Source organism: Pagrus pagrus (assembly GCF_965226575.1).
Source record: "Pagrus pagrus genome assembly, chromosome: 4".
Lineage (NCBI taxonomy): Eukaryota > Metazoa > Chordata > Actinopteri > Spariformes > Sparidae > Pagrus > Pagrus pagrus.
Genome location: NC_140188.1, coordinates 22369386 through 22386565, shown reverse-complemented (window position 1 = coordinate 22386565; position 17180 = coordinate 22369386). Strand labels below are relative to the sequence as shown.

General features: G+C 42.0%; 1 protein-coding gene across 2 annotated transcripts; it reads left to right on the top strand.

The window, feature by feature from the left end:
* The first annotated feature begins 4623 nt into the window (after nucleotides 1-4623).
* On the top strand, nucleotides 4624-16749 carry igsf5b (immunoglobulin superfamily, member 5b). Of its 2 annotated transcripts, XM_084350647.1 has the most exons (9): nucleotides 4624-5154; nucleotides 8810-8937; nucleotides 10306-10471; nucleotides 10685-10753; nucleotides 11063-11194; nucleotides 14255-14279; nucleotides 14998-15086; nucleotides 15390-15454; nucleotides 16324-16749. In XM_084350647.1, the coding sequence occupies exons 1-9, from the start codon at nucleotides 4854-4856 to the stop codon at nucleotides 16441-16443; spliced, it is 1095 nt and encodes a 364-aa protein (XP_084206773.1). In that variant the 5' UTR covers nucleotides 4624-4853; the 3' UTR covers nucleotides 16444-16749. The 2 variants fall into 2 exon arrangements, with proteins under 2 accessions (XP_084206773.1, XP_084206774.1); XM_084350648.1 differs by lacking the exon at nucleotides 10685-10753.
* Nucleotides 16750-17180: the final 431 nt, after the last annotated feature.

Sequence of the window (17180 nt, the reverse complement as noted above, 5' to 3'; positions counted from 1 at the left end):
TATTATGTTTTATTTTTAAATCTTTTGTTGCCGTATTTATAGATCAATGCACCATTGTGCAGTCTGGGCAAACAGGAAAATAAAGCAAAAGCCTCGTCCCAGGAGATCCTGGTAAGAGGCGGAGGGGGACATACTATAATCATTAGACATGGTATTTACTGTAAGTACTTTACAGAGCCATGTAAGTGTTGTTAACATGCTACATATATAATAAGCTGTCATGTACACAGGACCACTGATGTACAGTTACTGAGAATAAGAAACAAGCAATTTAGACCTACTCCTGGTTACATTTGAGAGTCAACTCACTGAGCAAAAAGTGAAAAATGTGCCATGCTGCTTACTGGCCTCAACAAAATCTATGTTCCTCTTTCCACAAAAACACATTATTCAAGAACCAAACATTCTTCAAACAATACGAGGGGTCTGCAGCCCTGTAAGCATTGCCAACATTAGCCTCCTCACAATGGCAATGCTAACATGTTGATGTGTAGCAGGTATGCTGTCTACCACGTTCACCAGCTCCTTTGTGATTGTTAGTATGCTAACATATGCTAATTAGCACTAAACATAAAGTAGGCTACAGCTGAGGTTTCAGATTACATTTACAATTAAGTATTAAGTACATTTTGAGGTACTTTACTGAAGTGTCTGCATTTTCTGCTAATCAATACTTCCATTTCACTACATTTTGGAGGCAAATATTGTTCTTTCACTTAACTGCATTTGTTTGACAACTTGAAGTCTAAGTCTAGTTACTTTGCTGATTACATGCTGCATCAGAGCCAAAGCAGCGCATTTTTAAATACATTTATTGGCAATCGGATAAAAAAGATGATGATGATGATCCTGATAATTTAAAAAAAAGCTAAATATTGGATCTAGTAATCGGCAAGGCTGGTAACTGATTACCAGCCTTGCTATCTTTTTTGTTTGTTTATTGAAGCTGTAGTTTTTTTCCCCTCAAATTTACAAACTTGTAAGGATTTCAAGTACCGGCGGGGAAACCTGTGATGGCGCAGGATAAAAACTCAGGATATCAAGTATCACAATTCATTTCTTAGGCAACAATTTAATGGTAATCTATAGTTGTGGTGACATTTCATTAAAACTACAAATTTCAACCTCATGGAGACACAAGAGGGAAAAAGTCAGGGGATCACCAAAGTCCCCTCTGGGGAACTTGAATTTGTTTTTTTTGACGATCCATCGTAAAGTTGTGGAGATATTTCAGTCTGAATCAAAGTTGGACCAAAGGACAGACGCTGCGGGCATGGCTAAAAATATCAAAGCATGTCATCCCTCTGCCATACATCATACTGTACATCTGCCATGCTTATCATACAGATACATCACCAGTGTGTCCAAATCCATTCATTTGAAGAGGGCGGAGGTCTTGTAAGGCCCCTGGGAGCTGGGGCACCACAAGGGGTATTGTTTACAGTCTGAGTCACTCTGTATATTTACATGTGTGTGCAGCACGGGGCAAAGTTCCCACTGAGTTTGGTAATATTTAACGGGACAGTTTTGGGTGATATGGCTGAGCACCAAGCATGAGGAAGAAGCAGTATCGTTGACATGACTCCACTGTGTGTGTGTGTGTGTGTGTGTGTGTGACCACTTGCCGCTGATCCACAGAGACAACGGACCGAGGTGAGTCAGATGAACAATGTTACAGAATTTTTGTTTTTTATTGTTCACTAACTTGGACTTTATTTAATCAGGAGATGCTGTGCTCAGCTGTGTGTGAAAGGATAAGTGGAGAGACAGGTGCTGCACTGCAAGTTAGAGTACTTATATACAAGATCTCAGTGATTATGCTGGAAAACTGTATCTCTTATCACACGTTCACCTGGATTAAATTAAACTGATACTGTTGCACTTTGACTAAAATACAATCTGTGGTAAAATGATCCAAGAGTTCCTTTCATGGAGGTATTTTATAGTCCTATCAGCGGTCATAGAAACAAGAAGGAAACAGGTGATCATGCAAACATTTATTCAAGATCTGTTACATTTACTGTAACTCGCTTTGTCTCTACAGGTTGGTTAGACTTTATTGCATTATTGCTTTCATTTAATTGTCAATAAGTGCTGAGTTTAACATTGTGTAAAAATGCTTTGAGTGCACAATATTGATTCATGTCAGAATTGACAAAATAGGAATTAATTTCACTCCACAAAATTAGCTTTATCGACCATTTTTTCTTTTCCTTTGGAAAAACTTTACCAGCAACTGGAAGGTCCTGTTGTCTTTTATACAAGATGCAGGAAATTATTACATGTTATGTTTGCAACCATGCTAGTAGCTCTGTGAAACTACATTGCTGTGCTTTCAGCTGAATGTTAACTTCAGCATGTTAGCAGTGTTGGGGAAGCTACTTTGAAAACATACAAATCACTTTACATTGAAGGAAGTTGATTTACAGCAAAGCTACCTGAGGGCGAAGTTTGGTTAACTAAAGCAACTTACAAAGTGAAGTTTTAACTACTTTGTTAAAAGAAAAGTCAAACTGACAATGTACATGTGATAGGAATCACTATGTATAAATAAATGTAGTTGAACTACCGGCAAGCTACTGCAAAATGTAGTGAAACCACAAGTTTAATTATAGTTTAATTCATTGGTTTTGCAGGTATTTTGTGAGCCAAAGTAATGGACAAATGACATTTTTGACCTGGAGATGAAGTTAAAGTGATTCCCTCGGGTCTTTTGATGTGGGGTTGTGTGAGGTACTTAGTATTCAGTGTGTTACCTGCATGACCGTCAGCTCTCCCCCTGTGTGGACAAGCAGTGAGTAGCGCCGGCAGGAAGCAGAGCATCGTACTGCTGTAAACCCAACCAGCAGCAAGACGTAATGTAGCCACCTGAAATAAGTCCCACCTAAAAATATATATCTGCTTAATTGTACCCTATGTTTAGAACATTTTTGGTGCTTTACGTTGCCGCTAAAGAGCCTTTTCCTTGGCACTACACATTCCCCCAACTGTACGACATCTGTTTTCCTACGCACAATACACTTACTGAGGATAAGTACCTCATACAACCTCACATCAAAAGACCTGAACTATCCCTTTAAGATCACCAAAGTGCATAAAGTCAGGGACTTTCCACAGTTAGTGGCATTCATACTGTGGGCATCATGGATATGTGATATGCTTTTCATGTCACTCCATCCTGTAGTTGTTAAGATATTTCAGTTTAGACTGTGGCGGACAGACAGACCAACATCAATTGTTTTTGTTTCAGGTCCATTCAGAATTAAACAATGGATTGACTGGACTGACTCACCAAACATGGACATCTTTCCTCTGTTAGTGCTCCTACTGTCATGCATGATTCAAGGTGAGAGCTTGGCTCAAAACAAACAGCAGCTTGTTTGATTGGAGATGTGTCACAGAGCCCGGTAGTGTGCTGGTATTAACGGCCACATCCAATGCCGCTGTGTGCTTAATAGCGGCACCCTTCAGATTAAACTTCACAGACAACCTAATTAGAGGCCCTAATGATCTATCTGCACTTTATAATTAATTTCCTTCAAAATGGCTGCCTATCTAGTTAACAGTAAGATGTAGCCAGTGGTCAGGGGACTTCAGAGTCACTGGATCATGGTCCCAATAGGTGCACGCACAAATTATGCTCATTAGCCTGCCATTCTGTGATTGCAATGAAAAGAAATAGCTGTATAGGCTGGCCTAGATATTACTCAGACCCAATTTCCTCAACGGATGCATAATTTATGATTGCTCATGCTGGCTGTAGATGGTAACGCAGTTAGCTCCCCACAAACAAGTTATCCATCACCCTGAGTACTGTGGTGTAAACCTGTTATTTCATTTTTCACGGTTTGTCATTAATATTAATTCCTTTTCTCCTTCATTTGTCAGCGATAGATACGCTGGAATTCGACTGAGGACGTGTGCAGCGATGTGCCTCAGTGTGTGTGATGTTTATAGAGTAACTGTAGAAGAGGCCCGAACAGTTAGAGCACAGGAGCTTATGAACGTTTCCTCACAGTGTCTGTTCTTCTATTTGAGTCCTCATGTAATCCTCGTAGCTTTATCAAATTCTGCAGGTTACTGTTGAATGTTTACCCTGCAGAATGATGCTGTGGTCCTTTGCTGACAGCTACGGATTAATTTACAGTCTAGTTTTTCTGTCAGTAGTTCTTCCCTAAATCCTATTTGCCCTCATTCATGCACCCAGCCAAATCACCATCTCCATCTGGACAGCCACACTAAGAAACAGATCTGGGGAGTTGTTGTTGTCATTCCCTTTCTTTGTCTCTTTATCCCTCTAAGGCTGACTTCAAATCTTTCTTTCTTTCTTTCTTTCTTTCTTTCTTTCTTTCTTTCTTTCTTTCTATCTCTTACTCACTCTCTCCACATCTTGAATGGCCCTCTCTGGCCCCCTTATGAAAAACTACTGGGGGCGCCCCGGACTTAGACAGCTAGAGGGATTTTTCTGATGAAGTCAATAGTGAAATTGTGCATATTGTAATGTTATTGGTATTATAAGGTGTTGTTAGAGGAATAGTTCTACTTTTTAAGAAAATACAGACTCTCTGCTGGTTGCTTGGCAACAGGAAGCCACTGCACCCAGCTCAGGAATAGTCCAGCACATAACCCAAAAACCAAATCTGGATTTAGAGTTGAAACTAGATTTTGTATGGATTAAACAAACGATATATATAATGAGTGAGTTAACTGGCTGCTGGCTCCATAGCCAGACATGAGATTGGTATCTTTTCAACAAGAAAGCAAATAAGAACACTTCCCAGTTCAAGATCGAAGGACTTGTTTTATGTGTTTTATGTCTGTCTCTTTTTGGACTTTTAGAAGTTGGAGCTGAGATGACGCTGTCACCTGAAAAGCTAACTGTCCTGCGAGGAAAAGAGGCCCAGTTCACCTGCGGCACCTCCAACATCCAGTGGGCCGTTATGATATGGCAGCTGAACCAAATACCGGTTCTCACCATCTCCAACGAGACTGGTGTCCTGCCTTTTGCTAACCCTGATGTGTCTGCTGAGGAAAGCCGTGACTCACCGGGAGACTGGGTGTTCAGCCTGAAAAACACTCAAAGGGACAACGAGGGACAAGTGACCTGTGACCTCCAGGACATTGATAGGAGAACAGCGAGCCTGTATGTAGAAGGTCTGTATGTTCATATGTAACTGTATGTTTGTGTGTGAGAGACTCAGAGGAGCTACTATGTGCATGTGTGTTACCTTGAACATTGTGGCAGAAAGGAACTGTTTATTTCTGCTGCAGAGAATTTCAAAGGCTTTTTGTGTAGCCAGCTCCTCTCAGGGATACTCTTTTTATTGCAAACAAGAGTCTGCGCGCACACACACTCTCACACACACACATACACGTACAAAACAGCAAAGGAAACCAAGCAGATGGCAAGCCTCAATTGCAACGATTGCAGTGTGAGAGAGTGCAGAAACACACTGAATTTAACCTTGACGAGGCAAAAAGCATCGGTAAAAGAGAGGTAATTGAAAGGACTGAGCAAAAGTTGTGTGGCTGCTTTCAAGCTGCCCACCCACACACTGCCGTGTCTGCTCGCAAAAAAAAATAATCAAAGAGTCAGAGGCAAAAAACTTAGCTTTGTGCGCCAGCTTTCAAGGTGCTCATCCTAATTAAGTGCCTTTTTTTTAATGTTTTAAAGAAGAATGAAAGTTTTCAGTGTCCTGTCTACCGGCGCCTGAGTGATCAATCGGGGTGTATATCACGGGTGGGAAATCATTTGGGACTGTGTGGAGGAGTAGAGTTGCCCAGGCATGTTTGATGGTCTCTGTGACATTGTTGATGACAGTGCGGGTGGTGGTCGGGGATAGGAATTGATTGGCCCTCAGATATAAATACCAGCTGGAAGGTGCTGGACTCCACGCCAGTCAGACCAGGCAGCAAAGCAGAGCAGATTTACAGCCAATCTCCTTTCCTCTCCTCATTCACTGTATATTTTTATGCCAATGCTGTGTGAGGACCGGGCGGCACATTTGGGATAGTTAAGAGACAAGATTTGATAAGAATCAGTGGTTCGCAGCAGTTTTAATGGTGTTATTATCTCACGCTGGAGAGCTCTGCAGCGCGAAGCAGCATTTTGACAAGGGGGACTTCCCTGATAGTATCCAAAGTAGAAAACAGCCTGAACAAGCAAGTTTGTGAACTCAAAATTCAAAAACTATTCTACCATACTATCTAGTAAGCCAGAAAAAGTTCATCCCAAACAAATCGCCAGAATAAATGTTGGCAGTGTACATTTCTGCAAACAATGGATATGTTGAAAATGTAATGCTTATGGTCTTGTCAGGTTTAGGCACAAAAACCACTTCAAACTTAACAGCTTCATGTTTAGGCTTACCTGGCTCAGTTGCCACCAAACATGGCCGTAAAATTTCCTGCTTCTGCTTAAAAATATTCAGTGGTCTCAAGCTTCCAAATGTTGAAACACCGTCGCCAACAGGGGTCTCTTGTTTGACATGTATTGTGGAAATGTGGATATGACCTGTATGAAATGTAAAACATAAAATGCCATCATTTAATTCTGTGATTCACAAAACGTCAAAAGCTCCAGAAACACTTGTGGTGTAGAGCAACTTTATTATTAGACTGACACATGTCACTTGTGGCCTTCATCAGGATCATCGTGAAAATAAATTCCAAACAATATCTAAATAAGGCAGGCATGAACATGAAAAAAAAAAAAAAAAAATCAAAAAGTAACTTATCCTTAAAAAATTCTAATACACATCACATCGATGGAGAGCTGTAGTACGTGCTTAAATTAAAAAGGAAAGGTATGCACATTTTTACACAAATTAGGGAATGTAAAAAATTATAAGGCCTTCCCTCTGATAATTAATTATTAGAGGTAAGGTCAGAAAATTCTTGTGTAGTCTTTCCTTCGTGCTGAAGCGAGGGTTATGTGACTCTTTGGGAGAGTCGGGGATGGAAAGGATGGACCCCAGCACTACAATATGTTTTTATACGGCCCCTGATGATGAAAAATGCCATAAATGATCAAAATAACCGACACGTTTGTGCTCACATTGAACCAGCATGCCTCAAACCTGTGCTTCTCTTGACCTTATCACTCAGCTTATTTGCATCTATAGTCTCAACGAACTGAACTGAGAGCTCAGCTAAAAACAGAATTAAAAAAAACAGCGGGGAAACATCCCCTCTGCAAAAAAGCGAGAGGAAACAAAACCAATGACCCATCGCCTCCAATATATTATGGAGAGAACCTCCATGGCTGCCAGTACCACAAATCCCCACTGACATATGCAGCCATTAACAGTAGTGTATGGTGAATCAGGCCCTCCGGTCTCGATGCAGAGGATCACTATGGCCTGACACAGCCTTTGAATTAATTGTGCATGCTGGCACGCCCCGTTAACAGTCAGCAACTCTGCCTGTGATTTGTGTACTGCAGCTCCAAATATACTGTTGGAATGGGGCCACAAATCTACAGAGCGCTGCTTGACTCTGTACGCTATCATCCACACTCCCTGCTTTAATTGTCCAATATGAAGATGATGTAAACATGAGCAAACACTCCTGCTGCTTGCATTCGCTGCTGCCTCTCTGCTCATTTCTCGTTCTCACTCGCACACAAATGCAGCACGGCCGCACGAACCTAGAGCCAATCAATATGGCTGCATGCGCCGGAGAGTTCGAGCAAGATCTGCAGTGGAGGCCGGAGCTGCAGGGGAACTCAGAGAAGAATGAAAATGCATGCGATGATTGGCCTATAGAGGCATAGGGCCCTTCTCGTTGGAATGACTTCACACCCACACATACAGTGCATGTGTTATATACCGTCCATGTAACTCCAATCTTGCACACAGTCACGTACAAGTCTTTAAACGCTGCCCTCAAAGCAGCAATTTCCCCTCCGAGGAACCCTGCTGAAAAATCTCCAGAATTAAAGTTGAACTGAGGACTCCCCGCCTCACACGACCTGACACAGCAGCCCGAAGTCTTCAGAGTTTCCCTACAGTGATTAACAAACCTTTTGAAACCTTATTTCAGGGATCACTTAGACTTGAGCGTTGGGTCGGAGTGCTGATGTCGTTCCTTTCTTTGTTCAGATGTATCAATCAGCCGTGATTGCCCAGAGCCCCTCATCAGTCAGTACAAATGAGGCTGCCTGTTCCTCGCCAACCTTTATTCGCTGGTGCTGAGACTCTTTCAAAAAGCAGCTGGAGTCCGTTGTCAGAACAGGTCGCTTTTAAAATGGGATGGTACGATGCTTATGACACCGAATCGGGCATCAGATAAAAGCCCTCGGAGGAAAGGGACAGCCAATAATGCACACAAAACATCTGAGGATTTGAACCTAAATCAACACAGACATGTCATTCGTTTAGACAAAGCACCCGAGCTTCTGTAATTATCTTTCTGTCTATAGCAATTGTGGGTTGCATCCACCGCCTTTCATTCTGCCAGACAATAGACTTCACATATGAGATACTGTATCTCTCCGGGCCTTAAGTGGCTTATTTGGCTGGCAGGGAAGGAGATGAAGGGGAAAAGAGGAGAAGCGTTCGTCAGGCAATTGAGACTTTGAGACACGCGATCAATCACCCGGGACGAATGAAATCCATCTTTTGTAAGTGATGCTCGTCTTTGGGCATGCAACTACATGAATTTCAAAGGAGACTGTTGATGAAATTCATCGATTCCTGCCCAGGTTTTTCGGTACTCATAAACTTATGCACCCTCATGAATGTACAGAATAATGCAGAAGTAAATAAAGACACATAAATAACAAAAAATGACTTTCTTGTGATTGCAGAAAAGGGCAGCGTTAAAGTGGTTGGGGACAACAAGCTGGTTTTGAAGGGGCAGTCGGCCGTGTTTGAATGCCAGGCAGCAGGATGGTACCCTGTGCCCACTTTGCAATGGAAAGTGGATGACAAACTGGTAAGTACACACATCCTCGTTACTACTGTTTTTATATTAAAAAGTGTTATTTTTTAGAGCTTCGCAAAACTTTTTTTTTTTAATCAGCAAACACTCATCAAGCTCAAGACTGTTTTTTACTTTTTCTTTTCGCTGTAAAGCATATGAGGTGGCTGGCCAAACAGTTTTTAGTATTACCTGTGTATCAGCTCTGACCCTAATGAAGTACAAAGCACTCAAGTGGATTTGGATTATAGGATAACAACACTTTGCTGCTGAAAGAGTCCGTCATCTCTGAGCTGTCCTATCAATAAAGCCATAAAAGGCCAAAAAAATGTACAGACCTTGTGGTGAACATTTTATCTACCCCTTGCAAAAACAGTACAGGCTCTAATATTGTGCCCGTGCAAATGCAAATGAATTATTAATGTCAGGCTTTCAGTTGCAGGGAAGGGGCCGTTAAGACTCCTCAAGACCCTTTAGGGAACTGACCATTTGTCACGGTGATGAGAAGAGAAGTTGATTTGATGAACTGTGAGTGATGTCAAGACCTAACAACAGTTCATCCTGCTCCAGGCCTTTTGTTCCCAGTTTCAAGAAGACAGAGCCCCACTTTCTATGTGCAGAGGGTCGAAACAAAGTCGATTTTACAAGTATAATTGTCTGGTGCTACGTACCATAAACCAAACGCTATTGCAAGACAATCGCCAAAAAATGTTGGCAAACCACAGATATGTTGCAACTTAACATTTCTTTAAGTTCACTTTTATTTTGTGACAATGCTGTACTTATGCTCTGGTTAGGTTCAGGCACAAAAAACACCTGTTTAGGGTGAGGAAAATCATGTTTTGGCTTACGTGGTTCTATCGCTACAACCCCAGCTGGATTAGTCCTGAAGTCTCCTTAAAAATATCCACTGGTTTCATGCTTACGAATGTCGAAATGCCTCTCGAACAGCGCTCTCTGGCTTGGCAGACACCTCGCCTAGCTGTAACGCCGCCACCATCTCCTTTTCCTTTTGACATGAAAATCAGCTCATGTACATGTAATCTTAACAGGTTGGGACAATTATTGATATGATGGATATGAAACATACAAATGATGTAGAAATTGGCATTTTGTGTGATTTGGCGCCCCCCACCGTTTCTGAGTGCAACACTGCTGTTGTAAACACAAATCCCAGAGATCATCACACAAAGAAAAATGAGTTTAACTTTTGTTTTTGGGTCAGCTGTGCCTTTAAATACAGTTCTGTTTTGAGTATTTACAGAGAACCTCAGCAAAATCCCATCATGGGACATCATGAACACCCCAATTAGTAAGCAGAATATAAAAAATACTAATTCTCTCTCTCTCTCTCTCTCTCTCTCTCTGGCGATTGGCGCGGAGGTGAGCCAGGGTGAATACAACATCAGTAGTGAAGAGTCAGGGAAAGGCCTCTTCACTGTGACCAGCTACCACAGTGTAACGGCAGCAAAGAGCTCTCATGTGGATTGTCTGGCCTCTGTGTCTGCCCTCACCACACCACTGAAGAGCAGCGTCCGTCTGACAGTGGGTGAGAGAACACAGCCGCTACATTAAATAACACATGCAACACAAATGCATAGAGAGAGAGAGAGCTTTCTGTTAATCCTCTATATGCTCTGTCCTACTTCACTTCTCCGTCGCTACATTTCTGTGTGTCGCGCTCTTTTTTTTTTTAATCTGTCTCTCTCTGTGTGTTTCATTCTCGTCTTTCCACTTTTTCTGTCCGTTCTCTTTTGGCAAGCCTGTGAATCATCACTGAGCATTATTACTGAAGAGGAGAGAAAGGAGCTGCCAGATCAACGCTGCATGGGTTTGCATCACAGCCGCAGAAGTAGAGCTGAGGTTGCAAACCTCTCCGAGGCCCACAGCTTCAGAATACAAATACTGCTCTGTTATTATCTTCGTAATGTTCCATTTGGAGTTGTAACATTTTCTTGAAATCCACTCAGAGCAGCATCCCTCAGCAGACACCCTCGTGCCAGCCGCTTCAAATTTAAACAGGAAATTAAACATGGCTTTCTTTACACTCTGTCTGCAGATCTGTAATTGAATTGCAAAGTAACAACACTGCTTCAGCAATTCTTTTTACCAAAACACTAATGTGACCTTCTCTTCTCAGTTGCAGAGGTGGTGCAGGATGGAGATGACTGCACAGTCCCGCTGGCTTTAACTGCCTCCCTCGCTGCTCTTTCGCTGCTCCTCCTGCTCTGCATCGGCACTGTCCTCTGCTACAGACAAAGACGACAAGCAAGTAGGCACTTTTCTCTTACTTAAATTGCTCCAGGTGAAAAAACCCTGTCACCTCCCCCCCCCCCCCACACCTCTCCAGTACAGAAAGTGTGATTAAAGTATAATGAAGAAGATGGGCGGTTACATGCTGTGACTTGGCACTGCCCCGGGCCGGCCTTCACCAAGGGCACGTAATATTTTTTCTGACAAAGGCGGAACATTAGTTGTCAGCAGAAAGCGTTTCTTCTCAGGAAACAGCGGCAGCACAAAGGTTAGAGAGGTATGTGTGTATGACTGCAGGGTTGGAGGTTTAAACAACAGAACAACTGGGACAATTCGAACAGGAGGGAGACATGACTATTAATCCTCACCCTTAACAACTACTGCAGAGGGGCCCTCAAGCCAGACATTTCACCAGTTAAATACTGTGAATGTGTGAAGACACCTTCTATCCCTGTAATGAGAGTAACTTTATTCACTAGTTTTTAACGCCAACTGAAATTAAGTAACATGATTTTTTTCTGCTACAGCACACTAATCTGTCCTGTGCCCGTCTTTGACTAAATTAATTTATTTACTTTTTATATTTTTTGATTCATAACTGTCTTTTCATTCATAATTGGTTATTTGTCTACGCAGATGAATTTGTTTGAATGCAGCCAATCAAATCGCTTAATTTCAAATGTTGGATTAGGGGGGTCTGTGTCCATCCGTGACCAAAAATTCAACATTTACCCCCACGTCATGCTGATTTGGTCAGCTGTGCGGAGGTGTGAAAGTATGCCAAGGTTTGATCTATTTTCAGTCTCCACACGACTATTTCTGTCACTTTATGATCAACTGAAGGCAACATTATGAATGTTTTAAGGAGAGACAATCTGAGATGTGCACTGTTACCCCCTATATTTAAATCACACTGTGTCTCCCCCTTCTCTATGAGTTCAAGCACATCTTGACCCTTAATATAAGCGAAAGTGCTAACAAATCACTGTCTGCCCACAGCTTATAGCTCCCCTGCTGGGGCTCAGCCTGCCAGCTCTGCTATCAAAAAAATCACTCTGACATTAAAAAGGGATGACTAAATGTGACTTCAGTATGGACTGTAATTTAACTTCAACACAGTTACATTTTTACTGAGGTAATCACATCCATGACTCAGTGCAATGCTGTTTCCTGACATTTATGTAGCCATTCACAGGGAATGAACCATAATGCATCTTTATATGTTCACTTTGTTTTGTAATTGCTATTATTTGTTTGTCGTTAAAATCATCAAGTTTGAACTTTGTGCTATGGTGCTTTCCTGTGATGTCTTCTCTCAAATACCAGCCGAGTAACAGTAATTCCACTCTGATACGACTGCTGGTCTTCCCATCACTGGCAGATGTGATTTAACAAAGGTGTTGCAGGGTGTTGCAGGAAAATCGATTAAAAAAATGGCCAATTATAGTGAGTCTCCCTTGGATAAATAAAGCAATCATTTCCTGGTCCTGGGTTTATATCTAAACCCTGTCAGTGGCACCAGTGGCCGAGTCTGATAAAGGCCATTGAGATGTGCAGATGAGTTGACAATGGTGGGAATGTGGCGACCTTGGACAGGCTGTCAACCTGTTTGCGAAAAGGATTACAGCTGTTGATACACTGACAGAAATTGCACCTTGGGGAACATGAGACCCTGACTCATACCTGATTCCTGCCAGATGAGTCAGTATGTGTGACTGAACAAACCCCCCTGTAACACAGTGTCACATTAAGCGTCTGCACACAGCTTGCCCTGTAGATTCAAAGGAACAGCTCCACATTTTGGGAAAACACGATTATTTCCTGTTTTGCGGCTAACTGAGCTAATTCGCTAAGGGCAGCTAGCAACAGGCAAAGATAGCTACAACAAAGAGTATAGTGAGCAGCAGTTTGCAGTTACATCTTGCACCTTTAAGAGAGGCATGTTGAATTGTTTTCGTTGTACCAACTTGCCTGGCTCGGGAAATTCTACATTAATAAAGGTTTGAAACCACCACATGGTGAGACAGTTATACTGCAATTCGTTCAGAACTCTTAACCCGACTCTGAATATCTGTAATGTGGCTGCACCATCTCTCCAAACAGAGAGGTCATTACCGTGGCAAGTCGAGGAAGTACACTGGTGTGATGCCGTAAAACGTCTGGCCAGGAACAAGGGATGTTGCAGAGATGTTTCTGGAGTGCCATCTCCGAGGGGGGACTGTTGTTTTATAGCACAAGGAGGCGGCTGAGGCCTGTTTGTGTGCGATAACAAAAAGTAGCCCTGAGTCACACATTTAGAAGTCAGTCTAATCCCTGTGACTGATTCTGGACCATTGCAAATCACGGGGAGATGCTTTAGAGCTGAGGGATTATCATAAAGCAGGTGTGACCTTTCTCCTCCGGCAGCTGATTCTGTACCTGAAATGTCTGATACCTCCTCGCCATTGTCCTTGCTCCAGTCTTACGCCTCTAACGTAACATCCCTGTGCACGTTGAATTAACTTCATGAGGATGTTTCTCATGTTAGAGGCTGTGGCATGCCTCCAAGTCACTAAGCTCTTCTTTGAGTAATCCACCTCAATGGGGAGTAATGTATGCTTTGTAATTATTGGGGAAAAAAAAGAAAGTGATCCAATATTGTCACCCTCAAAGACTTTGGCCGGCATGACAGCGGGGATTTAAAATATAATGACAAAGGCAATTTCTCTCCCTGTAAAAGGAACAGTTTATATCTCTCCCGAGGCAAGCGCCATCTGCACCATTGTTATATTGTTGTGTTTTTTCGCCGTGGCCAGGAGGACCTTTGGCAAAGACAAACCATGAAGCCGTGTTACAAAACTCATTAACACTCAGCTCCGGCTTTCAATGTTGAATTGCAAACTGACTGCAGGCTATGATATTAGTGCAGTCCCCAAAACCAATAAACGGCGGGACATTTACAGCCTTCATATTGCTGTAGATGCAGCGAGCGTGCACATTGGTTCTGTGATCAATGCAGTGAGAATAATAAAGTTAACGGCTGATAGCTCGTAATAGTTCTGTAAACTTAATGCCTCGTTTTTTTTTTTTTACCTTTCAGAATCGGGCCCACAGCAGGCAATATGGTAAGATTTAAGAGCTCTTTTTCTGGACACTCTTTGCTTTATGAGGCTATTTTTAAACAATGAAAACCTTGGATTTTCCTCCCTTTTTTAAAATAACAAACACAAGTTCAGCTGTGGGGCGAAAGTAGCTGCAACTAATCTGTGAAAGAAGCAGGGACGTACAGTCCTGGCTGCACCGAGCTCCGTTCACACTTTACATAAGCTGATGTGAAGACTCAGCACGAATCTCGGTTAATACATACAACTTCATTCTGAGAACGAATGAATGGGCTTTTATTGTTCCTCATTATAAGAGAAAATTGAAGACATGAATTTGAAATTACATGCATTAAATAGTCATTTCATTTTGTAACAACTTAATTAAGATTCACATTGTGGTTAGCTCATTTAAGAAGCAGATATATTACGCCTTATATTTGTCAGCATTTTCCATGCAGCTGAAATACGTTTTACAGCTTTTCCATTGAGCACATTGAAGTGGGAGTGGAGCACTTTGGTTGGGTCTAATAAAATGCGGTGAAAAATGATGATGATGTTCATTTTTTATCTGTCAAAGCAGTTTACGATAAAAACAATGCAGAGGCACCCTGATTTACTGCAGCTTTGTGCGAAAAGAAAATTGTCTGTGCACAACAGCGTAGCCTCTGACAAAGTGGCTCTGCCGTATCTCAGCTAAAGGTTATCTTTTCCATTGGACCGTCAATTTGGGCATTTGCAGGTTCAGCCAATCAGGGAGCGGGGGAGGCTCGGTTGCTGAGGCGATAGGGGGGCAGTTCAACCCAGGATACTCTAGTGATGGCCCAACAGGTGAGAGACTTACATGTAGTTCAACTTGACAGTTGTTAACTATAACAACATTTACAATATAAAATTTGAGGCTATGTTTTTCAGTTAAATCTGACAAACGGCAAGTTTAAACTGTTCTATTGACTGCAGCCATGAGTCAGATTATAAAAACTCATAACAGTAAATGACCACCGTTATAATTACGTTTCCATTTCTAAGTTTCTGAGCCACTAAGTCGCTAAACCTGCTACTTATCTGAGGTCTGCTTCATGTCCAGAGGGGCTGCGAGGTTGGATCAGGCTAAAACTCTTTTTCACCCTACAGATGCAGTTTACAATGAGCTATTCATAGAAACTGGTCGCAAAATGGACTTTGCCACCTTTACCAAGGTAAGATAGAGAAAATAGAAGGTGGGAAGGCGGGAGACAGAGAGAGAGAGAGAGAGACAGACAGAGAGATAGAGAGAGAGAGAGAGATCAATTGGAGCTGAATAAATCAGCCATTCATTGTGTAGCTGGAGCTTCAGCCACCTCCTCCCATGTTGATGAGAAAGGCACTGCGTAGCTGTTGCACCTCCGCTGGCCTCCCATCAGACAGCTTGATGTCAGACATTACAGCAGATAGCATGGACGTGGAATAACATCCTTTTTGGTCATATTGGTCACGATTCCACAAACTGCCATCAGCACTGTTGTTCGCTCACAGAGCACTGCTAAGTGTCTCCGTCGTCATCACTGGGGTGTATCATGTGACACAAATTAAGAAGAATATTGTCATTGTCCTGACATGATCCCAGCCTGTCAATGTCGACAAGGTAATTGTACCTCAGGGGGGTTTCCCGTCCTGGCCTGTAATTGACTAATTGATTGTTGTATTGATTCTGGATAACACACTGTATCGATCTCGTGTGTAATATCCTGGTGTCTGATAATGGATACACTCTTCTGAACTGGTTTTTGTAGCCTCTTTTCCCAATTACGTCTGATGTGGAGCTGCTCTGACTTGACGTGCTTTGAGTTTGGTAACAGGATTACTTCATCTGGAGGTACTGAAGGTGGAGGACAGTCACTTTGAGGCTTTTAAGGCAATAGTTGCATCTCCCACTCGTCCACAAAAATGTCTGTGTGTACACTGGAGATGTTGTTTCCAGGAAAGCTTTCAGGACAGGAATCTGTGTGTAGCCTTTTCTTGTGATTGTTTGTTGTCCATCTACAGTGCTGTAGTGTCACTAAAATCTTAATGTGATGGTGTGCCCCAGGTGCCTGACGTCGTGTCCTCCAGCAGCTGGTCTCTGCCCAGTGAGAGCCAAACCCAGGCGTCTCTGGGTTTGGCATCAGAGGAAAACTCCCAGAATGTCAGGAGGATCACCACAGTTTGAATATGTTTATGATGTTATTTGTTTACTATTACATTATCTTTAGATTTAATGCATCCTAAAAATGTGTCAACTGTTTTTTTGATAACGATTTTGCTTTTTAAATTTCAATAGTCTTTTGATAGAGCATGTTAATGGTGTACACTACTGAGTATTTGCAGGTGGGCCACTCACCACTGTTTCGTTGTATGATGTCTCACATTTTTGTAAAGCTTGAAGCTAATGCTTTGTGATCTTGAGCTCGATGTGTACAGCACAATTATTTTGAAAAATATTGATACCTTTACCATTTACATTTGATGTATCCTTAAATATGTCAACTGTCTTTTTTATTTTTTATCATGAAACAGATTGTCATTTTCAATAAATTAAACTTCACCTTCGTATGTTCTTGGCTTATTTTGAAACTGGTTGTGCAGGCCATAGTAATATAGACCAAAATGGCATATAGCCTACGGTATAGTATACTGTCACTACTTGGCTTATTTTTGCAGCTTTAGCTCCATGTCATTGGTTAGGATATATGAACACATTGACCTGCTAAGTTAATTGTTGAGGTCTTTGATTGCAGCAAGATCAATAATAGGTCAGATGGGCCGTCACACAATCAGACAAGTTGCAAACAAGCTAGCAGATGATCTAAACCACTTAAAATTAAAGTGCACCCAATATGGCTGTAAATTTCCAGGAGGTGAGCAAAGTGGGTCAAAGTTGAACCAGGAAGATGGTCTGGAAACTGT